We start from the raw sequence: 24,983 nt of genomic DNA, 5'->3' as shown, positions 1-24,983 counted from the left end.
ACTGCAGGGGGGTCACTTCACAGGTGGTGAAGCAGGTCTGCAGGTGTCTGTCTTTCTCTCTCCCTCTCTCTGTCTTCCCCTCCTCTCTCCATTTCTCTCTGTGCTGTCTAACTACAACAACAACAGTGGCAACAGTAATGACAACAATAAGGGCAACAAAATGGGAAAAGATGGCCTCCAAGAGCAGTGGATTCGTAGTGTAGGCAGCGAACCCAGCAAGTGGGAACCAGGGGCTTAAACCTGGGTCCTTGTGCACCGTAATGTGTGTGCTTAACTAAGAGCACCGCTGCCTAGACCCTCAACTAATGTTTTTGACTCGGCTGTTGTTGTTACTTTGTTTTGTTTATTCCACCAGAGTTACTGCTGGGACTCAGTACCAGTGCTATGAATGAATTCACCACTCTCAGTGGCCTTTTTTTTTTTTAATTCCCTTTTGTTGCCCTTGTTGTTTTATTGTTGTGGTTACTATTGTTGTTGTTGATGTTGTTGTTGTTGGATAGGACAGAGAGAAATGGAGAGAGGAGGGGAAGACAGAGAGGGGGAGAGGAAGATAGACACCTGCAGACCTGCTTCCCCACTTTCAACAGTGAAGCGACTCCCCTGCAAGTGTGGAGCCGGGGGCTCGGACAGGAATCCTTATGCCAGTCCCTGCCACATGTGCTGAACCCACTGCGCCACCACCCGACTCCCTGGCCTTTTTTTTAACCACAGCATTGCTCAACTCTGGCTTTTGGTGTTGGGTGGAAGGGGAGGATTGACCCTGGGACTTCAGAGCCTCAGGCATGGAGTCTCTTTGCATAACCATTATGTAACACCCCCAGGCCAATTTTTCCCTTCTATTTATTTGGTAGGACACAAACTTGAGAGGAGGGGAGGCATAAAGACAGACCCTGCAGGCTTGCTTCACTGCTCATAAAGTGTGCCCCCTGCAGGTGGGGAGTGGGGCTCAAACCCAGGTCCTTAAGCATGGTAATATGTGCACTTAAGTTGTTAAGTTTTTATAGTACTTGCTCTTTCAGCATGGTAATGTGGGCGCTAAACCAAATGTGCCACCACCCAGCCCCTACAGCTATTGTTTTATAAGCCTTTATTTTAAGGCTTTGTTTTGTGAATTGCTTGTTTGTTTAAGCACTGCTCAGTTACAACTTATACTGGGATCGAACCTGGGGCTTCAAAGCTTCAGGGATGGAAGTGTTTTTCACACTATTTGGCTATCTCCCCCGCCCTAACTCAAAGCTTTTAAAATGTCTTTTTTGGGAGTCGGGTGGTAGCGCCTGGGGTTAAGCGCAGGTGACACAAAGCGCAGGTGACACAAAGCGCAAGGACCGGCTCAAGGATCCTGGTTTAAGCCCCCCACTCCCCACCTGCAGGGGAGTCCCTTCACAAGTGGTGAAGCAGGTCTATCTTTTTCTCCCCCTTTGTCTTCCCTTCCTCTCTCGATTTCTTTCTGTTCTATCCAACAACGACATCAATAACAACAACAATAAAACAAGGGCAACAAAAGGGAATAAATAAATATTTAAAAATTTAAAAAATAAAATGTCTTTTTTGGGTCTCTCATACCCCACCGCCCACGCAGTTCCCCTTTCTTATTGTTTCTATTCTCTTAATAACTTTTCTCTGGCTTTTGGCCTGAATCTTCATGCTTCCTCACACTGTCAGTCAGACTAGACTCTCCATCCCCTCCCCGTCAGATGCCATCCCCACATACCAGCAGGCACAGATGGAATTTGCCCTGGTCTGAATAAATGCTTGCAATGCAGAATCAGTTACATGATATCATTCAGGTAGATTATTATAAAAGGGGGTGGGGCAGGGTATACAACACAGTGGTTATGCAAAAAGGCTCACATGCCTGAGGCTCCAAAGTTCAGGTTCAGTCCCCTGCACCGCCATAAGCCAGAGATGAGCAGAGCTCTGGTCAAAAAGGAAAATGAGAAAGGAAGGAAAGAAGGAAGGAAGGAAGGAAGGAAGGAAGGAAGGAAGGAAGGAAGGAAGGAAACAAAAAAACCCACCAACCTGTAGCCTGAGAAGTGACACAATGGGAGAGATCTGGACTTAGAAGCAGGAGGTCCTGAGTTCAATCCCCAACATGGCATATGCCAGAATGCTACTGTCACCTACCACTCCCACCCACCACTGCTTCATGAAATAAATCATATATATATATATATATATATATATATATATATATATAATTTTATCATTAGTATTATTATTATTTTACCAGAGAACTGCTTAGCTCTGGCTTATGGTGGTACAGGGCACTGAACCTGAGACTTTGGAGTCTCAGGCATGAAAGTCTTTTTGCATAACCATTATGCTATCTCTCCCTACCCATAAAATAAATATAAAAAAAGAAAGATCCACACAGGTGATTAATATACCACTCATTTGATAAATATAACCAGGTATAAATCTGTGATTCCTGTCTTATCATCTGACAATGGGTCACTTGGGAAAGGCAAGTGCAACCAACATGATGCAGAGCCCCCGACAGCAGTGACAATAACAGTGCACATCACCATATGATTATATGCTCAGTCACCTGGGCCTGGGTCAGAGGAGGCAGGAACCTGGTGAAGTATCCTGTGGGGTTACCTGGGGTCACCATGGAAACTGCCATATGGTCTCTGTGGCAGGGTTTCCTGCACACAAGTGTGAGTGCTGCCTCCCTACTGGTTATGCACAAAATAGAGCAGTTCCTGGCACACAGTAAGTACAGGTCAAGGTCCAGGTCAGCCACTCTGAGCCTCCTAGGAGACTCCATCTCATGCTCCAGTGATCTGGACACTGAGATAGCAACTGGGCAGGCAGGGTGAGGCATCCAAGCCCTCTGGTGCAGCTGCTACCACCAGGCAGGACTTGGGCTTATTCACTGGACGTACATGGACGTGCAGGTGTCAGATACAGTCAAGGGAGTAGCAAGGGCCTGAATTATCGGCCAGGTAGAAACCACACTGGAGGTGGACTGGTCCTTGTTCCTGTGTCTGGGTGTTGACAGCGATGCACTCCAGAGACAGAAGCTGACGGAGATCTTTCCTGGAAAAACTGGTGGAGTGGAGAGGAAAGCCAGCTGACTGTAACCTAACCAGGGCTGACATCTCCCACCCACAGAACACATGGCACACAGACCGCACTCTGACCCCAAGTCTACACGAGCTTTGGCACGCTTTCTAATGGAAAGAACCACACACACCAACAAAATAATCAGAGAACAAGCATACAAATCAGAGAGGGAGCGGAGAGTGAAGGAGGCAGCCGTCTACCCACTGAGACAGTGGCAGAAATTTTAAGAATACATTAAAAGACAGGTAATAAGATTGGGAGAAACTCTCAGGTGTAGAAGAAAAAAACAAAGGCAAGACATGAAGACAATAAACAAATAAACAAACAAATAAAGTATCCGGGATGGTTGGTGGCGCACCTGGTTGCGTACACATGTCACAATGTGCAAGGACCCAAGTTCAAGCCCCCTGGACCCCACCTGCAGCGGGGAAACTTCACAAGCTTTCTGTCACTCTCCCAACCTATCTCCCCCATTCTCTCAATTTCTGACTGTCTCTACCCAATAAAGATAATTTTTTTTTAATTTAAAAAATACATGAAGTATCAGTTCAGGTAACCTCACATCTGATTACAAGTCTCCCAGAAAGAGAACAGAGAACAAGCTGGAGGGGAGAAAATTATCAAAGAAATAATACAAGAAATTGCCCAGAGTCATGAGTCTAGACTGCCAGGGCCACAGGACACCCAGTGTTGGTCTCAGGGTGAACATACGTGCTGTTTGCAGCTCAGCTGATTTGCTGATATTTGGCTGATATATATATGTATATATATTTTTTGCCTCCAGGGTTTTGCCAGGGCTCGGTGCCTGCACCATGAATCCACTGCTCATGGGGGCCATTTTTTCCCTTTTTTTTTTTGTTACCCTAGTTGTTTTACCATTGCTGTGGTTATTATTATCATTATTGTTGATGTCATTGTTGTTGGATAGGACAGAGAGAAATGGAGAGAGGAATGGGAGATAGAGAGGTGGAGAGAAAGATAGACACCGGCAGACCTGTTTCACCGCTTGTGAAGGACCCCTTACAGGTGGGGAGTGGGGCAAAGGATACGGGTTCGAGCCCAACTGCAGGGGAGTCGCTTCACAGGCGGTGAAGCAGGTCTGCAGGTGTCTGTCTTTCTCTCCCCCCCGCCCCCGTCTTCCCCTCCTCTCTCCATTTCTCTCTGTCCTATCCAACGATGACGACATCAATAACTACAACAATAAAAAAGGGCAACAAAAGGGGAAATAGATAAATAAATATAAATTAAAAAATTAAAAATTAAAAAAGAAAACGGCGTAAAGAAAACAGGACGTGGGAGCTGGCTCAGCAGATAGGCCTGTCGGCGGCAAGGCAGGAAGAAGCCGATAAAGAGGGTGCTGTCCAGTCTGTGATTCTACAACAGAGGGTGGACGAACGAAGCACGCAGGGAGAACAATGTCAGGCACACCGGTCCTCGGACACACTACCCACATTTACTCCGTCTCAGGAAGTAGCCAGAAAACAGGATTCACCACTGGAAGGAAGCCAGTGGAAATGAAGATAATACCCTGCCACACAGAAAGCAGACACCAGAAAGACCAGAGCAAGCGGGTGGATCCAGGCACCGCACGGACGGAGACTCTTCCTACCCTGCCTCCACCTTCCCTGTGCTCTGACTTGCTGCAACCCAGGGGCTGCTGAGCTCAGCAGTCTTCCCCTCTGATACGACCCTTTAATGCAGCAGGTTTTGGCTGCTGTGTATGTGGGGACGAGGGCGGGGGGTGGGGGTGTGTGTGTACACGTTCCTAGATGCCTGTGTGAGCCAGCACTGCTTCCCATTGTGTAAGCAGTTCTAAGTTTGCAATCTGGAATAAGATCTACCCCGCCCAGTGCTATAAAAGCCATTTTCTCATTTCAGTGTTCTGAATAACAAAAATGATATCCTGTTGTCCATCTGTTGGACCTTATTTCCCAAATGATTTAGAACTCAGTAGGTCAGCTGGATAGGAACCTCAAGAGAAAGTCCAAGGCTGCCCACACAGCTCTTGGGCTGGACCACGTGGACAGCAGGTGGCCGGCTCATGTGACTGGAAGAACCGTGGCTTTCAGCAGGGCAGGCATGGCAGGGGCACGCTCCCCATCACTCCAAAACCAATCGCTGCAGCTCTGCAGACAGAACCTGACCATCAGAGGAAGGAAGGTTCTGGGAGGACAGGGAGTGATTCTAGTAAAGTAGGTTTGAGAATGTGGTCACACCTTTCGCTACAGCTGATTCACAGAACTGAGTGCTGGCAACAAACACCCTGGAGCCAGTGTGGAATTAAACAAAGACACCTTGAGTCAGGAGGCCGGCAGAAGGACTCTCACATTACGGCTCCCTAACACACACTTATGGTCACTGCATCCCAACAGGATGGAGCTCTCTTTGCACTTCCCATAGGAATTCACCTCTGCAAAGGCTCACCCTGCCCAGCAACAGACCTCACTCCCCTCCAAGGAGCTCTGGGGAGAACACCCACTGCACATCCTTTTTTTATTTAAGTAGTTCCTCTGATTTTTTTTTTTCCTCCAGGGTCATTGCTGGGGCTCGGTGCCTGCACCACGAATTCACTGCTCCTGAAGACTATCTCTTTCTTTTTTTTAAAAAATATTTATTTTCCCTTTTGTTGCTCTTGTTTCTTATTGTTGTAGTTATTACTGCTGTTGTTATTTGATGTCGTCGTTGTTGGATAGGACAGAGAGAAATGGAGAGAGGAGGGGAAGACAGAGAGGGGGAGAGAAAGACAGACACCTGCAGACCTGCTTCACCTCCTGTGAAGTGAGTCCCCTATAGGCGGGGAGCAAGGGGCTCGAACTGGGATCCTTATGCCGGTCCCTGTGCTTGGCGCCACCTGCGCTTAACCGGCTGTGCTACCGCCCGACTCCCAAGGTTATTTTTTTCTTTTTTGTTGCCCTTGTTGTTTGATCATTGTTGTGGTTATTATTGTTGTTATTGATATCGTTGTTGTTGGATAGGACAGAGAGAAATGGAGAGAGGAGGGGAAGACAGACACCTGCAGACCTGCTTCACCGCTTGTGAATTGACGCCCCCCCACCCCCGCAGGTGGGGAGCCGGGGGCTCTAACCCGGATCCTTACACCGGTCCTTGCGCTTTGCACAATGTGCACTTAACCAGCTGTGCTACCACCCAACCCCCGATTTTTTTTTTTTAAGATTTACTTATTTTGGGTACAAAGATTAAGAGAGATACATGTAGTACTGCTTCACAGCTCACAAAGCTTTCCTGATGCAGGTGGGGAACGGGAAGTTTGAAGCCACATAGTAACACACACACACACTCTACCAGCTGCGCCACTGGCCAGTCCCTAATTTTTTAATTTTATTTTATTGTCATCAGGGTTATTGCTGGGGCTTGGTGCCAGCACTACAAATCCAAAATCCATCACTCCCAGTGGCCAGTTTTGGGTTTTTGTTTTTTTTTTCTAATTTTTATTAGATAGGACAGCAAGGAATTGAGAAATGACAGGGAGACAAAGAAAAGGAAAGACAGGGGGGTCGGGCGGTGGCGCAGTGGGTTAAGCGCATGTGGCGCAAAGCGCAGGGACCGGCGTAAGGATCCCGGTTCGAGCCCCCGGCTCCCCACCTGCAGGGGAGTCGCTTCACGGGCGGTGAAGCAGGTCTGCAGGTGTCTATCTTTCTCGCCCTTTCTCCCCTCCTCTCTCCATTTCTCTCTGTCCTATCCAACAACGAATTGCGTCAACAAGGGCAATAATGATAACCACAACGAGGCTACAACAAGGGCAACAAAAGGGGGAAAAAAATGGCCTCCAGGAGTGGTGGATTCATGGTGCAGGCACCGAGCCCAGCAATAACCCTGGAGGAGGAAAAAAAAAAAAAGGAAAGGAAAGACAGATCCCTGCTTCACTGCTTCACTGCTTGTGATGTGGACCCCTGAAGGAGGGGAGCAGGGGTTCAAAGCTTGGTCCTTGCTCTTGATACTATCTGCACTTACTGGGATGTGCCGTTGCCTGGCCCCCTAGTACGCATATTATTTTGGTTATTCTAGAATAAACTCACTTTGCTAGCAAATTGGTTAGTTGTTTTTGTTTAATGTCTGCCAATTCCTGGTCTACAGACCTATTTGTTGTCCCCAACTCTGCAAATGAGTCTTAGTCATACTTTTTTCTCTAACCACCACCTCATCCAGCCATCCCATGTATTCCTTTCTCAAAAAGAATTTTTTAATTTTTACTTATTTATTTAGTTATTATTTTGTTGCCGCCAGGGTTATCACTAGAGCTCAGTGCCTGCTCAACAAATCTACCACTCATGGCAGCCATTTAAGACTTTATAGGGGAGTCGGGCTGTAGCGCAGCGGGTTAAGCGCAGGTGGCGCAAAGCACAAAGACCGGCATAAGGCTCCCGGTTCAAACCCTGGCTCCCCACCTGCAGGGGAGTTGCTTCACAGGTGGTGAAGCACGTCTTTCTCTCCTCCTCTCTGTTTTCCCCTCCTCTCTCCATTTCTCTCTGTCCTATCCAACGACAACAACAATAATAACTACAACAATAAAACAACAAGGGCAACAAAAGGGAATAAATAAATAAAATTAATTTAAAAAAAAGACTTTATGGGGCCGGTGGTGGCGCACCTGGTTGAGCGCACATGTTACAATGTGCAAGGACCTGGGTTAGAGCACCCAGTCCCCTGCAGGGGGAAAGCGTCACAAGTGGTGAAGCAGTGCTGCAGGTGTCTCTCTGTCTCTCACCCTCTCTATCCCTCCCTTCCCTCTCGATTTCTGACTGTCTCTATCCAATCAATAAATAAAGACAGTAAAAAAAAATTATTTATTCATGAGGAAGATAGGAAGAGAGAAAGAACCAGACATCGCTCTGGTACATGTGCTGCCGGTGGTTGAACTCGGGACTTCATGCTTGAGAATGCAGTGCTTTATCTACTGCGCCACCTCCTGGACCACTTAAAAATATTTTTATTTATTATTGGATATATAGAAAGAAATTGAGACGAGGAGGGAGGAGGGGACATAGAGACACCTGCAGCCTTGCTTCACCACTCATGAAGCTTCTTCCCCCACCCCCGCAGGTGGAGATGAAGGGCTTGATCCTGGGTCCTTGCTGTAATGTGTGTGCTTCACCAGGTGCACCACTGCCTGGCCCCTTTATTTTTATTTATTTGATAGGACAAAGAGAAATTGATAGGGGTGGGGAGATAGACAGACACCTGGTGGGGGCTGTGTGGGAGGTGGCACACCTGGCTAAGTACACATAGTACTATGTGTAAGGACCCGGGTTCAAACCCCCACTCCCCACCTGCAGGAGGGGTGCTTAATGAGCAGTGAAGCAGGTCTGCAAGTGTCTATCTTTCTCCCTCTTCCTTCTCAATTTATCTCTATACTATTGAATTAAATAGAAAAAAGGTGGCCGCCAGGAGGAGTGGATTCATAGTGTCAGCAATGAGCCCCAGCAATAACACTGGAGGCAAAACAAAAGAGGGGGGCTGGGCAGTAGCGCAGTGGGTTAAGCGCACATGGCACAAAGCGCAAGGGCCGGAGTAAGGATCCTGGTTCAAGCCCCTGGCTCCCCGCCTGCAGGAGGTCACTTCACAAGCGGTGAAGCAGGTCTGCAGGTGTCTATCTTTCTCTCTCCCTCTCTGTCTCCCCTCCTCTCTCCATTTCTCTCTGTCCTATCCAACAACAACAGCTATGACAACAATAACAATAACAACTACAACATGCGCAATAACAAGGGCAACAAAATGGGTAAAATGGCCTCCAAGAGCAGTGGATTTGTAGTGTAGACACTGAGCCCCAGCAATAACCCTGGAGGCAAAAAAAAAAAAATCTGCAGATCTTTTTTTTCTTAAACCAGAGCTCTGGTTTATGGTGGTGTGGGGGATTAAACCCGGGACTTTGAAGCCTCAGGCATGAAAGTCTCTCTCCTGCATCTGCCCTGCAGCTGGGGAGCAGGAGCCTGAAGCAGGGTCCTTGAGAATGGTAATGTAGGCACTCAACCAGGTGTGCCCCTGCCTGGTCCCCTAATTTTTTTTTAATTTAGGAGGTGCTGGGAAATGACCCTGAGGCCTTGTGCTTACACAATACCACTGAGCAGCTAGCTGCCTTTGCCAATTTTCTTTTTTTTTAAAAAAATATTATTTATTTATTTATTTTTATTATTGTTGTTATTGATGCCACTGTTGTTGGATAGGACAGAGAGAAATGGAGAGAAGAGGGGAAGACAGAGAGGAGGAGACAAAGACAGGCACTTGCAGACCTGCTTCACCACCTGTGAAGCGAGCCCCCTGCAGGTGGGGAGCCGGGGGCTCGAACCACCAATTTTCTATTATTTACTTTTTAGAGAGGGAGAGAAATAATGAAAGACAGAGAGAGGCCTGGAGGTGTTGCGCCTGGTTAAGCACACACACCACAATGCGCAAGGACCTGGGTTCAAGTTCCCAGTCCCCACTTGCAGGGGGAAAACTTGACGAGTGGTGAAGTAGGGCTGCAAGTGTCTCTCTCCCTCCTCCTCCCCTCTCAATTTCTCTCTGTCTCTATCCAAGAATAAATAAAGATAAAAATCATAATTAAAAGAAAAGAAAGATAGAGACAGGGAGTCGGGCTGTAGCGCAGCGGGTTAAGCGCAGGTGGCGCTAAGCTCAAGGACCGGCGTCAGGATCCCGGTTCGAGCCCCCGACTCCCCACCTGCAGGCAGGTCCCTTCACAGGCGGTGAAGCAGGTCTGCAGGTGTCTGTCTTTCTCTCCCCCTCTCTGTCTTCCCCTCCTCTCTCCATTTCTCTGTCCTATCCCACAACAACAACATCAATAATAACTACAACAATAAAAAACAAGGGCAACAAAAGGGAATAAATAAATAAAATAAAAAATAAATAAATAAAAAAAGAAAAGAAAGACAGAGACAGGCCAGAGGAGAGACGACGCTACTACTCGGACATTCACGGGGTTCCTCCTGCTGCTGTCCCTGGAGCTGCCATACGCTACTGGGTTCAAACCCAAGGCCTCACAAACAGCGGAGCCGGCACACTCTATACTGGCCCCTCTCAAAGAAAGGAAGATTTCAACAATTAAATTACTGGGTAGGGGAGATCGCTTATGGCTATGTAAAAAGACTCTTACGCCTGAGGCTCTGAGGTCCCAGGTTCAATCCCCAGCACCACCATAAACCAGAGCTGAGCAGTGCTCAGTGCAAAACAAAACAAAAGAAAATGAATGATGATCACTACCCTTTCCATGGAGGCCACCTGTTTCTGGCTTATTCCCTGGTGCTCTCATATGGCCCCAGGACTGAACTCAAGACCTCACCCATGTAAGGCAGTTGTTCTCTTTGCTGAGCAACCACCCCAGTCTCAAATAAAATTATTTTGATTTTAACATGAGTGATGTGTACACATGCTCTAAAGCTCAGGCTGTGTGGCAGCTTCATCTGCCTCTCCAGACTTGCTCTCTTCAGAGGCAGTCACCACTGATTCTCAGCAGCTTTGTCTGTATTTCTAAATAAAATATAGGAACAGTTCATTTATTGCAAACCAGTCTCCCGTGATGGAAGACTAGCACTTAATTATCCTAGCACCCTGATCTCTGCCCTTGCCCTCATAGTCTATGAAATGATAGGGGGTCGGGCGGTAGCACAACGGGTTAAGTGCACAAGGCGTGAAGTGCAAGGACCGCTGTAAGGATCCCAGTTCAAGCCCCCAGCTCCCCACTTGCAGGGAGGGTCGCTTCACAAGCAGTGAAGCAGGTCGGCAGGTGTCTGTCTGTCTTCCCCTCCTCTCTCGATTTCTCTCTGTCCTATCCAACAACAATGACAAGATAATAATAACCACAACCACAATAATTAACAACAAAAGCAACAAAAAGGGGGAAGAAAGGCCTACAGGAGCAGTGGATTCGTGGTGCAGGCACTGAGCCCCAACAATAACCCTTGAGGCAAAAAAAATGATATAGTGCTGTGTCCAGATCCAGTGTTGACCTCCCTGTGGACATGCTGACTATTTACAGATGACCTGATTTGTTTAACTCCAAGGAGTTAATCATTATCTCCTTGCTCTGTTTGCCTGGCGTTGTATCAACTACCCAAATTCTGACTGGCAATATTCCTGCTCATCACAACCCTGCCTCAGAAGATGCCCAGTCTTCCTCCTTTATATCTGTCACCACTAGCTGTAGCCCTCTTAAACAGGAGGCCTTGGGGAGGGGCACACGTGGTAGCACAGCGGGTTAAGCGCACATGGTGTTAAGTGCAAGGACCAGCGTAACCATCCCAGTTCGAGCCCCTGGCTCCCCACCTGTAGGGGGATCGCCTCACAAGCGGTGTCTACCTTTTCCCCTCTCTGTCTTCCTCTCCTCTCTCAATTTCTCTCTGTCCAATGCAATAACAACAAGGGCAACAAAATGGAAAGAAAAAAAGGCCTCCAGGAGCAGTGGATTCATAGTGCAGGCACCGGGCCCCAGTGAGAACCCTGGAGGCAAAAAACAAAACAAAACAAAACAGGAGGCCACATCATCTGGCACCAATCAGGGCATATTTGGAAGAGGGTGGTCCAGTGGCCTTTCTCTGGTAGCTGAAAGTCCCTGAGCACTGGTTTCCCCATAGAAGCCCTGTTCTTTCTGGGGCTCTCTTCACAGCAACAATGCCTGATCCCAACTGGCCACCCAAAATGAGGTGTCACTACTCCCCTGCCATGGCACCTCCTTCTCACTCTCTTGCTCCTCCTCCTCCTCCTTCTCTTCCTCCTCTTTCTTCTTTGGTGCTGGCACTACAAATCCACAGATCCTGGTGGCCACTTTTTTCCTTTTGGTTTTTCTTTCTTCCTATTTTATTTGCCAGGACAGAGAGAAATTGAGAGGGGAGGGGAAATAGAGAGGGAGAGCGACAGCTAGACACCTGCAGACCTGCTTCACCGCTTGTGAAGTGCCCCCTGCAGGTGGGGAGCAGAGGCTCAAACCCAGGTCCTTCCTTGTGCAGAGTGATATGGGCGCTTAACCTGGTGCATCACTGCCTGGCCCCCTGCTCCTTCTTTATTATTGTTGTTGTTTAATGTTACAAGGGAAATACATTTACTAGGGTTTAGTCAAGTGAGACATGGAGTGGCTGTATCAGGGAGACCTGACTACTAACATGGTAGAGCCCAAGGGAGATAAAGTTGGGGGGAGGGGGGGCTTTGAGTAAGCAAAAAGATTGAGAAATGGGAAGAAAATACCTCATGTACCATCCTGGGAAATAAGGGTGGTGTGCTTCCCAGGAAAAAACTCCCTCTCCAGGCCAGGTGGTGGCACACCTGGTTAAGCGCACATGTTACAGTGCACAAGGACCCAGGTTTGAGCCCCCAATCCCTACCTGCAGGGGGAAAGCTTTGCAAGTGGTGAAGCAGTGCTGCAGGTGTCTCTCTGTCTCTCTCCCTCTCCATCACCACCTCTTTCCCTCACAATCTGGCTATCTCTAGCCAATAAATAAGTAAATACAAATAATTTTTTTAAAAAAAGAAAAACTCCCTTTCATCCTCCTCTTTTCTTCCTCCTCTTTTTTTTTTTTTTTTTTTTTTTTGCCTCCAGGGTTAGTGCAGATGCACTATGAATCCACTGCTCCTGGAAGTTATATTTTTTCTCCTCTTTTTTTTTTTTTTTTTGCCACGATGAATTGACCACTCCCTAGGCAATTTTTTCTTTTTTTGCCTCCAGAGTTATTTCTGGGGCTTGTGCCTGCACTATAAATGCACTGCCCCTGGAGGCTACTTTTCCCATTTTGTTGCCCTTGTTGTAATTGTTATTGTTGTCATAGCTGCTGTTGTTGTTGGATAGGACAGAGAGAAATCAAGAGAGGAGGGGAAGACAGAGAGAAGGAGAGAAAGATAGACAGACACCTGCAGACCTGCTTCACCGCCTGCAAAGCGACCCCCTTGCATGTGGGGAGCTGTGGGCTTGAACTGGGCGGGATCCTTCCACTGATCCTTGCGTTTTACGCCATGTGTGCTTAACCCACTGCACTGCTGCCCAGCCTCCTCCTTTTTTTTTTTTATTGGATAGGAAAGAGAGAAGTTGAGAGAGGAGGGGGAGATAGAGAGGGAGAGAGAAAGATATATATCTGCAGACCTGCTTTACTGCTTGTGAAGCATTTCCCCTGCATGTAGGGAACTGGGGACTTGAACCCAGATCCCTAAGCAGGTCCTTGCACTTAGTATACTATATGCATTTAACCAGGTGCACCACCACCCAGCCCCCATCAGTGATTTTTCAAATCTTTTTATTGAGGGGTTAATGTTTTACAGTTCAGTCACTGACAAACAGGTACAACTTTACTATGCACCGGGACCCCAAAGTTCTCTTCTGCCCCTCCCTCCTCCCTCCTTCTCCAGAGCATTTTGCTTTGATGTAATACATCATCTGCCCGTTACTGCTGGGGCTAGGTGCCTACTTGACTCTGCTGCTTCTGGTGGCATATCTATATTTAAAATTTCATTTTACTTATTTATTATTGCATAAAGACAGAGAAATTGAGAGGCGAGGGGGAGACAGAGAGGGAAAGAGACAGAGAGACACCTGCAGCCCTGCTTCACAATTCATGAAGCTTTCCCCCAGCAGGTGGGAACCAGGGGCTTGAACCTGGGTCCTAGTGAGCTGTAATGCAAGTGCTTAACCAGGTGCACTGCCTCCTGGCTATGTATATGGAGGGAGACAGGCAGAGACACAAAGGATAGAGATACAGAGAGGAGAAGAGATACCTGCAGCTCTGCTCTACCACTCATAAATCTTCCCCTTATATACACACACCACAGGTGGGACTGGGGACTTGAACTCAGGTCTTTGCAATAGGTAACCTGTATGCTCTAACAGGTGTACCACCATCTGGCCCTTCTTGCTTCATTTTTCTCCTGTGAAAAAAAAATGCAGGCAAGGTTTTCTGTAGAGAGCCAGACAGTAAACAGTTTAGATGGTCCATGTTGTAGCCACCTGGCTTTGCCCTATAATTGCAAACGGCAGGAGTGGCTATGTTCCAGCAAGACTATTCCTGGACAATGAACTGTGAATTTGATATTAGCTTCACACATAGCAAAGTATTATTCTTCTGACTTTTCTCCACCTTTTAAAGAAAGGAAAGCCATTCTTAGCTTGCTGATGATACAAAACCAGAATCTGGCTTCCCAGCCAGTTTGCTGACTCTGCTCTAGGATCTGGCCAACACAGGCTACATACAGCACTCACTCCCTGTGGGAAATGTGAGCACAGCTGTCTGGCTCCAGGGTGTAACTGATCCCCCTCCCCTGATCCCACTGCCAGCCCCAGAGTGGCCTCTCAGAGCCAAAGGCTGGTTGGTTCTAATCTTCCTGTCACTCAAGGTCCCTCTTCTCATACCCACTCCAAGTCCTTGTGACACCTCCTCTTCCTCCCTCATTCCTCATATCCTGGCCAGCTGCTGGACAGAACATGTAAGAACTCAGAAATGGTCAGCACCAGGTTGGGGAGACAGGATAATGATTACGCAAAACGACTCTCATGCCTGAGACTCTGAGCTCTAGGTTCAACCTCCAGCACCACCATAGATCATTGCTGAGTCATGCTCCGGTATGAAAAAAGGAAGGAGGGAGGGAAGGAGGGAGGAAAGAAGGTAAATGGTCAGCAGCACTAGTAATATGACACTCTCTTGCAAACCCAAGATGCAGAGGGAAGGCCTTGGCATGTCTCTCCAGATGTCCAGCCTGCCACACCCCTCCATCAGGTTTCTTTCAATAGCTTTTACACTCTCTCTTTTACACTTTCAACTCACTTTTGCTCAAAGGAAAACTTATAATGACCCAAAATGTAATGTCACAGGGATCCCAAATCTTAAGCCTTATAAAAACAAACTCAGGAGGGCAGGCAGTGGGTTAAGTGCACACAGCCCAAAGTGCAAGGACCAGTTAAAGATCTGGGTTTGAGTCCCCAGCTCCCCACCTGAAGGGGTTGGTTTTGCAAACTGTGAAGCAGGTCTGCAGGTGTCTATCTTTCTCTCCCCTTCTCTGTCTTCCCTCCTTTCTTGTCTTCTCTCTGTCCTATCCAGCAATGACAGCAATAACAACAATAATAACTACAACAATAAAACAAGGGCAACAAAAGAGAAAAAACAGCCTCCATGAGCACTGGATTCATAGTGCAGGCACTGAACCCCAGCAATAACCCTAGAGGCAAAAAAGAAAAACAAACTACACTAGAGTGGTCTCTCTTCACTTCTCAGACAGGCACACGACTTGCTTGTTTTTAAATATTTTATCTATTCATTTATGAGTAGATAAAGAGAACCAGAGCATCCCTTTAGCATATGTGATTCTGGGGACCAAACATAGGAACTCATGTTTGCAAGTTCAGTGCTCTAACCACTGGACCACCTTCCAGGCCACTAATTCTTTCTCTTCTTTCTTTCTTTCTCTTTTTCCTTCCAGAACTTCATGCCTGTGTGGCCCCACTTCTCCTGCAGGACCTTTTCATCTTGGTGTCATGCCTGGAGCTCCCCTAGGGTGCTAGGGGCTGAAACCTGGGCCATCTTGCATGGCAAGTGTACACTGTCAGGTAGGCTACTCCCTCACCGCGCTCTGAAATGTGACGCCAGGGAATGAACTAGGGCTCCATATGTACAATACTGCCAAGCAGCCTCCACAGCGTAATTTTCATATTTATTTATTTATTTTGCTACTAGGGTTACTATTGAGGTTTGGTGCTTGCATGATGAATCCACTGTTCCCAATGCCATTTTTTAATTTTCTCTTTTTCCTTCCTTCCTTCCTTCTTTCTTTCTTTCTTTCACCTCCAGGGTTATTGCTGAGGCTCAGTGCCTGCACTATGAATCCACTGCTCCTGGAGGCCATTTTTCCCCTTTTGTTGCCCTTGTGTTGTTATTGTTGTTATTTCTATTGTTGTTGGATAGGACAGAGAGTGGAGGGGAAAACAGAGAGGGGAGAGATAGACACCTGCAGACCTGCTTCACCTTTTGTGAAGTGACCCCCTGCAGATTGGGGGGGTGCGGGGGACAGGGGGTAGGCTGGGGGTGGGGGCTTGAATCGGGATCCCTGTGCGGGTCCTTGTGCTCTGCGCTATATGTGCTTAACTTGGCACTACCACTCACCCCCCCCCTTTGTTTTTTGCCTCCAGGGTTATTGCTGGGACTTGGTAACTACAAGTCCACTGCTCCTGAAAGCCAGTTTTTCCATTTTATTGGATAAGACAGAGAGAAACTGAAAGGAGAGGGGGAGGTAGAGAGGGACTTGCAGACTTGCTTCACTGCTCATGAAGGAGACCCTCTGCAGGTGGGGAGTGAGGGCTCAAACCTGGGTCCGCGCATTTAGTACTATGTGTGTTTAAACAGCCCTCTCTTTTTTTTCTTTTTACTTTACTTATTTATTGGATAGAGACAGAAAGAAGTCCAAAGGGATGGGGAAGATAGTGAGGAAGAGACAGAAATACCTGCAGCCCTGCTTCACCACTTGCAAAGCTCCCCCTGCAGGTGGGGACCACAGGCTTGAACATTGTATATTGTGACATGTGAGCTCCCACCTGCCCCCCTTTTTTCTTCTTCTTTTTTTAAATTATGTTAGAAAAGAGAGAAATAGGGGGAGAGAGGGAAAAAGAGGAGGGATAGCAAAGTGGATATGCAAAGACTATAGCACCAAAGGTCCCAGGTTCAAACCCCAGTCCCCAATACCACCAGGAACTAATTTAGCTGAGCTCTGTTAAAAAAAAAAAAAAAGAATATCCAGGTTCAATTCCCCCATACCACCGTAAGCCCGAGCTGAGTAGTGCTCTGGCAAAATAAATCAATGAATGAATGAATAGAAGGAGAGGGGCCAGATGGTGGCGCATCTGGTTGAGCGCACATATTACAGTGCGCAAGGACCCGGGTCCCCACCTGCAGGAGGAAAGTTTCACAAGTGGTAAAGCAGTGCTGCAGGTGTTTCTCTGTCTCTTTCTCTCTCTCTCTCTCTCTCTCTCTCTCTCTCTCTCTCTCTCTTCCTCTCAATTTCTAGCTGTCTCTATCAAATAAATAAAGATTTTTTAAAAAGTGAAAAAAAGGAGAGACACCTGTAGCCTGCTCCACCATTTGTGAAGCCCCCCCCCCACCCCTCACCCCCACAGGAGGGGACCAAGGGCCTGAGCCCAGATCCTTGTGCATGGTGATGTGTGCTTTAACAGCTGCACCACTGCCAGGCACCCCCAGTTCAATTTTTTATTTTATTTTACATATTTAGAAGAAAAAAAGAGGGAGAGAAGAGATGGGGGGCTGGGGGAATGGTAGGGAAGGGAGAGACACTAAGCTCCACTCCACTTCCTTTTGCAATGGTTCATGATCTGATCTGGTACTGGGATCGAACCCAAGGCCTCACACATGACAAGATGTGAGCTCTACCTCAGGAGCTATCACCCAGTCCTTTTAAAAGACTTATTTTGGGCAGCAAGATAGCTCTCCTAGATGGTGTGCCTGTTTTGTCATGCACATATCCCTGGTTCGAGTCCAGCCCCCTATTGCACCGGAGGAAGCTTTGCTATTATGGAGTATTTCCCTCTGCCTGCCCTCCATCTGCAAAAGTCAGTCAGCTTGGAGTGAGGAGGCCCCGGTGACAACAACAAAAAGATCTATTTTATTACTTCATGTGAAATACAGGGAGCTTCTCTGGGAGCCAGGCGGTGCTGCACCTGGTTAAGCGCACATATTATAGTGCACAAGAACCCAGGTTCAAGCCCCAGGTCCCCACCTGCAGGGTGAAAGCTTCATGAGTGGTGAAGTAGGGCTGTGGGTGTCTCTCTATCCCCCTTTCCCTCTAAATTCCTGTCTCATTCCAACAGGTAGATAGACAGACAGACAGACAGACAGACAGACCTCTGTATGAGAGGGAGAAGCCAGAGCATCAGTCTGGGACACACGGTGCTGGGTATTAGCTGGGAGTCTCAGGCAACCACAAGTTCTGTGCTTTACCAAGTAGACTATTTTCCTAGAGGCCTAGCCACCACACTTTTTAGGTTTTTTTTTTTTCTTTCTTTATCTTCCTCTCTCTTTTTCTTCTTTTTGTTGTTATCAGAGTACTACTCAGTCTGGCTTACGGTGGTGCCAGGAATTGAACCCAACACCTCTGAGGAGCTAAGGCATGAAAGGCTGTTGCACAAACGGCTGTGCTATTTCCCCAACCCTAAACATTTTTGTTTGATGAGAGAAGAGAGAGATAAAAGTTCTACTCAGGTATATGCAGTACCAGGGACTGGACCTGGGGCTTCTGACATGCCAGACCTGAGCTCTACCTGCTAAATCTTCTCCCCACGGTGGGCACAAGTTTAAAGATGGTGCAGCACCAAAAATCCCCAGCTCTGTCAGGTCTCAAATATTGCCCACTGCCTCCCCTCAGCACTGCCCATGCTGGCCTGGTCACAGCCTCAGTACATACTTGAAGCGGACCTTCTCTTCCATGTCCAGGGGCGGGTCGCGTGTGACGAGGCTCACCAGCTCCTCCATACACTGCTGCCTGCACAGGAAGTCCAGCAGCTTCCGGTTCTGAGCCTTACACTCCTGTAGGATGTCATCTTCGTCCATTAACTCACGAAGTGTCACATCCTCCTTATCCAGCAGTTTGTCGACATGGGACGTAGTGTTCAAGTCAAACTTCCAGAACATGGTGATGCCTCAGAGCTGCAAGGAATGAAGAGGGGTCACTCTTCCCCACTGAGTAAAATCACCTGAAGTCCAGTGTGGGCCTGGGTTGGCCAGGGCTCTCTCAGAACTGGTAACCAGACAGATGGATCTTCCCAGCTCTGGCAGGTACATCCTGGCTCCTTCAAAGCTCCGGAACCACACCCCCTCCAGCTCCCTTCGGGCAGACCCGCTTCCTGCTCTTCTTTCTGGCCCCAGAGTCCCACATGCCCTTTGGTGTTCTCCGTCCTTCCTCTGTGTCTGGCACTGGAGATGACACACACACTGAGAGTTAATGACTCACAAAGCCAGCACCCCAATGCCCAGCTTCTCCTGGATGAACACAGACACTTCTCATGTACATTTTAACTGTCTGCATATATGATGCTTTGTCATGTTAATAATACTTTCTGGCTGGGGAGCAATTGCTCCTCCCAGCCTAGGTATCCCTTCTCTAAGGTCCCACACCCCAAGAGACAGGAGTCATCTGTTCCTTTCTTGTTCAAGAAAATAGTTTTAACTAACTGGCCCTGATTCACCTTTCCAGTGGAAATTCCAATAAAGTTGTAGCCCAGAGCTGCTTTCTATCTAGGCTGCAGTCGGACCACCATGATGCTTCCCCGTGTGGGCTGTTACGTGCCTGCTGTCTCCAGACCCAGTGAGTACAACATATTTCTTCTTCGCAGGCTACATTTCCTGTATCTTCCCTATAAGTACCATTCACCTCATAGAAGAACACAGGAAAATGGGGTGAGGTCGTGGTACATGCATGAGGGCCTGAGTTCAAGCCCCAGGTCCCCACCTGCAGGGGGAGCAGCATGAATTATGAAGCACTGCTGCATGATCTCTTCTCTCTGTCTCTCCCTCTCTCCCCTCTGTCTTTCATCCTCAATCAAAGAGAAAGAAAAAAAAGGCCACTGGGAGCAGTGGAGTTGTGCAGGCACTGAGCCCCAGCTCTGGCACCAAGAGATAAATAAGCAAATAAATCCAACATATTGGTGGTGGCACACCTGGCTGAGTGCACACACTGCCATGATGAGCAAGGACCCAATTCAAGTCCCCAGCGCCCACTGCAGGCGGGAGGGGCGGGGCTTTATAAGTGGTGAAGCAGTGATGCATGTGTCTCTCCTCTTTCTCCCTCCCTCCCTAGCTCCATCTCCTCTCTCAGATTTTCTGTTTCTGTCAAAAATAAAAAGATATAAAAAAGAAGGAAAGAGGGGGCCGGACGGTGGCGCACCTGAGTAAGCACACACAGTACTAAGCACAAGGACCCGCACAAGAATCTGGGTTCCAGCTTCCAGCTCCCTCCTGCAGGAGGGGCGCTTCACAAGCTTCAGAGCAGGTCTGCAGGTGTCTAGCTCTCTCTTTTCCTCTCTATCTCCCTCCCCTATCAATTTCTCTCTGTCCTACTCAATAAAAAAAATGAATGATCATCAGGAGCAGCAGATTTACAGTGCTGGTACTGAGCCCCAGTGATAACCCTGGAGGCAAGAGAGAGAGAGAAAAGGGAGGAAAAAGAGAAAGAGGGGGTCGGGTGATTGAGCACTAGGTTAAGCTCACATAGTATGAAGCGCAGGGACCAGCACAAGGATTCCAGTCCGAGCCCCAGCTCGAATAGATAGTTGACAGACAGACAGAGGAAAGACACCTGCAGCACTGCTCCGCTGCTCGTGAAGCTCGCCACCTCCATCTTGAAGGTGGGCGAGAAACCTGAACTGAGGTCTTCACGCACAGTGATGCGTGCACTCTCCTGGGTGTGCCACCACCCAGACCCTAAATTCCATTTCTTCAACAGGGATCGTCCATGTCTACTTGTTTCTATTTTGGTGATGGAAGTTGCTGAAGGTATGTGAGTGAATCAGATTACTGCCAGGAAGTTGTTCACAGAACTACCTTGTTATTCTCTCCATGTCAACAGGGTCTGCAGCCAGACCTCTTCTGTGCCTACACGTCAGCAACACTGCCCTCTCTGTTTCTTCACCAGTACAACCTAAATGGTTATGCATTTTAAGTTTGTGAGGAAACTTTGATGTGTTTTCTGCATTATTTACCCATTTTCTTTTTTAATTTTATATTATTATCTTTATTAATTTATAGGATGGAGAAAGCCAGAAATGGAGAGGGAAGGGGGTGATAAAGACGAAGAGAGACAGAGAGGCACCTGTGACACTGCTTTCCCACACACAAAGCTTTTCCACTGCGGGCGGGGACCAGGGGCTCAAACCCGGGTCCTTGCGCATTGTGATAGGTAGGTGCGCCACCACAGGCCCCTTTGCCCATCTTCTTCCTCTATGATCTCCTTTGCACACTTTGGCTATTTATTTACTTACTTACTTACTTACTTTTGGCACCAGCCCTCATGCTCTATGCAATTCCCAGCGAATTAACCCCCCCCACACACACTTTAATTTCATAGAGAAAGAGGAAGAGAGAGACAGAGAGAAAGACAGACGCCATGGCATCACTCCCCCAAGCATGACACTGCCATGCATGGTGCTCACATGTGGCAAGGGGCTTAATTCCAGGTCCTCACGCCAAGGACAGTGTGCAGCCTATGGAGTAAGCTTTCTCCCGGGCTTGCTTCAAGTACGTTAAGTTTACTTTATTATGTGTATACATATTTAGGATTTCTGTCTTCTTAATGAACTGCCTCTTTAACCATTTGAAATAATCATCATTATGTCTAAAAATAGTTTCTTTTTTAAAGACTTTCCTACTGGGGCCAGGTGGTGGCGCACCTGGTTGAGCGCACATGTTACAGGGTGCAAGGACCCAGGTTTGAGCCCCCAGTCTCCATATGCAGGGGGAAAGCTTTGCAAGTGGCGAAGCAGGACTGTAGGTGTCTCATTGTCTCTCTCCCTCTCTATCTCCCTCTTCTCTCTCAAATTCTAGCTGTCTCTATCCAATAAATAATAAAAATAATAAAAAATTGGGAGTCGGGCAGTAGCACAGTGGATTAAGTGCATGTGGCACAAAGTGCAAGGACTGGTGTAAGGATCCTGGTTCAAGCCCGCAGTCCCCACCTGCAGGGGAGTCGCTTCACAGGTGGTGAAGCAGGTCTGCAGGTGTCTGTCTTTCTCTCCCCCTCTCTGTCTTCCCCTCCTCTCTCCATTTCTCTCTGTCTTATCCAACAAGATGACATCAATAACAACAATAATAGTAACTACTACAACAATAAAACAAAAAGGGCAACAAAAGGGAAATAAATAAATATTTAACAAAAGTACTCAGGGCTGGGAGATAGCTGATCAGGTAGAAAACACACTTTTACCATACTCAAGGTCCTGGGTTCAAGCCCAGGCCACCACATGGGAACACCACACAAAAGGAAAGCGTCATAGCTTCATAAGTGGTAGAGCACTGCTGTGGTGGCCCTCCTGTCTCTCTCCCTCTATCTGGAAGGAGTTTAAAAATAAATAAATATTTTTTAAAAAAGAAGAAAGAGAGAAATAAAGAAAAGATGGGGGGCAGGTGGTGGTGCATCTGGTTGAGTACACGTTACAATGTGCAAGGACCCAGGTTCAAGCCCCTGGTACCCACCTGCGGGGAGGGGGAGCCTTGTGAGTGGTGAAGCAGGGCTGCAGGTGTCTCTCTGTCTCTCTTCCTACCTCTCGTTTCACTCTTGATGTCTTACTGTCTCTACCCAATAAATAAATAAAGATAGCTTAAAAAATTATTAAAAGAAAAAAGAAAAGATGAAGTCTTAAGGAGCAGTCCAGGAGGTGGCACAGTGGATAAAGCACTGGACTCTCAAGTCTGAGGTTCTGAGTTTGACTGCCAGCATTGCATTTGCCACAATGAGGCTGGGGAGACAAGCATAATGGTCATTATGCAACCAACTTTCATGCCTGAGGCTGTGAGCTCCCAGGTTCAATTCCCAGCAACACCATAAACCGCAGTTGAGCAGTACTCTGGTGAATAATAAATAAATAAGCTAAATCACACACTAAAACAGAACCAAAGCAGAAAATTATCTTACCTTCTATGGCAATTCCTTGTTTAAATCTTGTATTCAGGAAAAATATAAAAACATTTAGAATTTCTTCTTGGAGTATATGCAACTCAAAGGAAGTTGTTTTCATTCAGTGAAAGATTTATAATCTCTTCACCTAAATAAACAAGGAAAAAAACTTCATTAAGTTCTTTCTTTGTAAAGTTAGCTTACTAAAGTTTCTTCTTCGAGCGTTTGCCCTTCTTCCGTAGCCAGTCAACAGGTCAGGCTGAAAGCTGTCAGGAGCTGCTTGTTGCTGGCTTTGAAAGTGACTGGGATCCATGTGGATTCAGTGGGCTAGGAAGGATCGTCAGTTTCCCCAATGAATGGGTACTCACGGTACTTACTAAAGGGATAGAAGGAAAACAAATTCACTTAGAATTTTAAATTGCAGGGTGGGGGTATAGCATAATGGCTATGCAAAGAGACTTCCATGCCTGAGGCTCTCACCGCCATAAGCCAGAGCTGAGCAGTGCTCCGGCAAAAAAAAAAAAAAAAGATTTTAAATTGTTAGAAACTTTGAAGGTGTGCCATGGAGCAGCAGAAATGTCACAACTACTCCCCATCAACTAACAGATGAAGCAACAATAATACTTGAAACCCTTCCAAACAACAACTGGACTTCTAAAGAAATTCATTCAGTGGCAGGTGACAGGTGGGTGCAGGCTCGCATGGACAGAGGGTGAAAAGGGGGGAGAGAGATTCTCAGGACAGAAGTCTGTATGACTAGCTGGTGTCACTTTGGAAGCTACTTTGCAGAACACACATCTTTGGTTACAGGAAGGCAAGGAATTTCTGGGTGCCTAACCTGTGACTTCAGAAGCATCAGGAGATTAAACTGCTAGTAAATGTTCGCCAGGGCACATATGTCATGGGAAAAACGTGAGAATTAAAACTGGAGCCCGGGTGGAGGAGCACCTGGTTGAGCACACACATTACAGTGCGCAAGGACCCAGGTTCAAGGCCCCAGTCCCTACCTGCAGGGGGAAAGCTTTGCAAGTGGTGAAGCAGGGTTGCAGGTGTCTCTCTGTCTTTTTCTCTCTGTCTCCCCATTCCCTCTCGACTTCTGGCTGTCTCTACCCAATAAATAAATAAAATTAAAAAATTAAAACTGTAGTGGTCAGCCTAGACCCTGGCAGATGTTACTCATTTGAGGAAACAGTCTGTTTATAAGAGGGTAATTGTTTTTTTTGTCTCCAGGGTTATTGCTGGGCTTGGTGCCTGCACTAGGAATCCACTGCTCCTGGAGGCCATTTTTCCCATTTTGTTGCCCTTGTTGTGGTTATTGTTGCCATTTCTGTTGTTGTTGTTGGGTAGGGCAGAGTGAAATCGAGAGAGAAGGGGAAGACAGAGAGAGGGAGAGAAAAATAAACACCTGCAGACCTGCTTCACCACTTGTGAGGTGGGCCCCCTGCAGGTGGGGAGCCCAGGGCTCCAACCCAGATCCTTACACAGGTCCTTGTGCTTTGTGCCATGTGCGCTTAACCCGCTGCGCTACTGCCTGGCCCCCACAGGGTGATCTTACAGTTCACTGATAACTTGTTCTAACCTCTAGAAAGTAAAATGTGGTCTCTGTATACCATTTTCAAGCAAAATGGCCCATGTCTCTTGGTGCAGCAACTTAATGCACAGTCTGAAGTAAAGATAAGAACAGTACAGGATCGGGCAAGTGGGGGTGGACAGGCAGTAGAGCACCTGGTTAAGCACTCACATTATAGTATGCAAGGACCTGGGTTCAAGCCCCCAGTCCCTACCTACAGGGGGAAACCTTCAAGAGTGGTGAAGCAGGGCTACAGAGGTATCTGTCTTTCTCCCCTTCTGTCTTCCCCTCCTCTCTCAATTTCTCTCTGTCTCTATCTAATAATAAATATACAAATAAATATTTAAAACAAGAAAAAAAAAACTTGGATGAGGGGGAAGAAAGAGGACTGGGTGGTGGTGCACCTGACTGAGCACACATGTTACAGTGTGCAAGGACCAGAGTTTGAGCCCCCAGTCCCCACCTACAGGGGGAAGCTTTGTGAGTAGTGAAATAGTGTTGTAGGAGTCTCTCTCTGTCTACCACTCCCTTCCTTCTTGCTGTCTCTATCCAATAAAGAAAAAAGACAAAAAGGAACAGTAGAGGTCAAGGGGAGATAGCATAATGGGTATGCAAAGTGGCTGTCATGCTTGAGGCTTCAAAGTCCCAGGTTCAATCCCCTGCACCACTATAAACCAGAGCTGAGTAGTGCTCTGGTAAAAATAAATAAATAACAACAAAATGGAAACAGAGGGTGGTGCTGGGGATT

General features: G+C 47.4%; 1 protein-coding gene across 13 annotated transcripts in view; it reads right to left on the bottom strand.

Moving 5' to 3' along the window:
- The window catches only part of PPP6R2 (protein phosphatase 6 regulatory subunit 2), a 74,725-nt gene that overhangs the window by 35,978 nt on the left and 13,764 nt on the right, over nt 1–24,983 (bottom strand). For 12 of the 13 annotated variants that reach the window (XM_060188850.1, XM_060188854.1, XM_060188853.1 and 9 more), the window contains exons 2-3: nt 22,684–22,813; nt 18,463–18,704 (exon numbers count right to left, since the gene is read on the bottom strand). In XM_060188850.1, the coding sequence (XP_060044833.1) occupies nt 18,463–18,689 (227 nt within the window). In that variant the 5' untranslated portion in view covers nt 18,690–18,704; nt 22,684–22,813. The remainder of the gene's footprint in view (nt 1–18,462; nt 18,705–22,683; nt 22,814–24,983) is intronic. The other variant, XM_060188844.1, reaches the window with a different exon arrangement.

The sequence above is a fragment of the Erinaceus europaeus genome, chromosome 4, assembly GCF_950295315.1.
Source record: "Erinaceus europaeus chromosome 4, mEriEur2.1, whole genome shotgun sequence".
NCBI classification, from domain to species: domain Eukaryota; kingdom Metazoa; phylum Chordata; class Mammalia; order Eulipotyphla; family Erinaceidae; genus Erinaceus; species Erinaceus europaeus.
The sequence above is the reverse complement of the archived record's forward strand: the minus strand, read 5'-3'. Positions and strand labels throughout refer to the sequence as shown.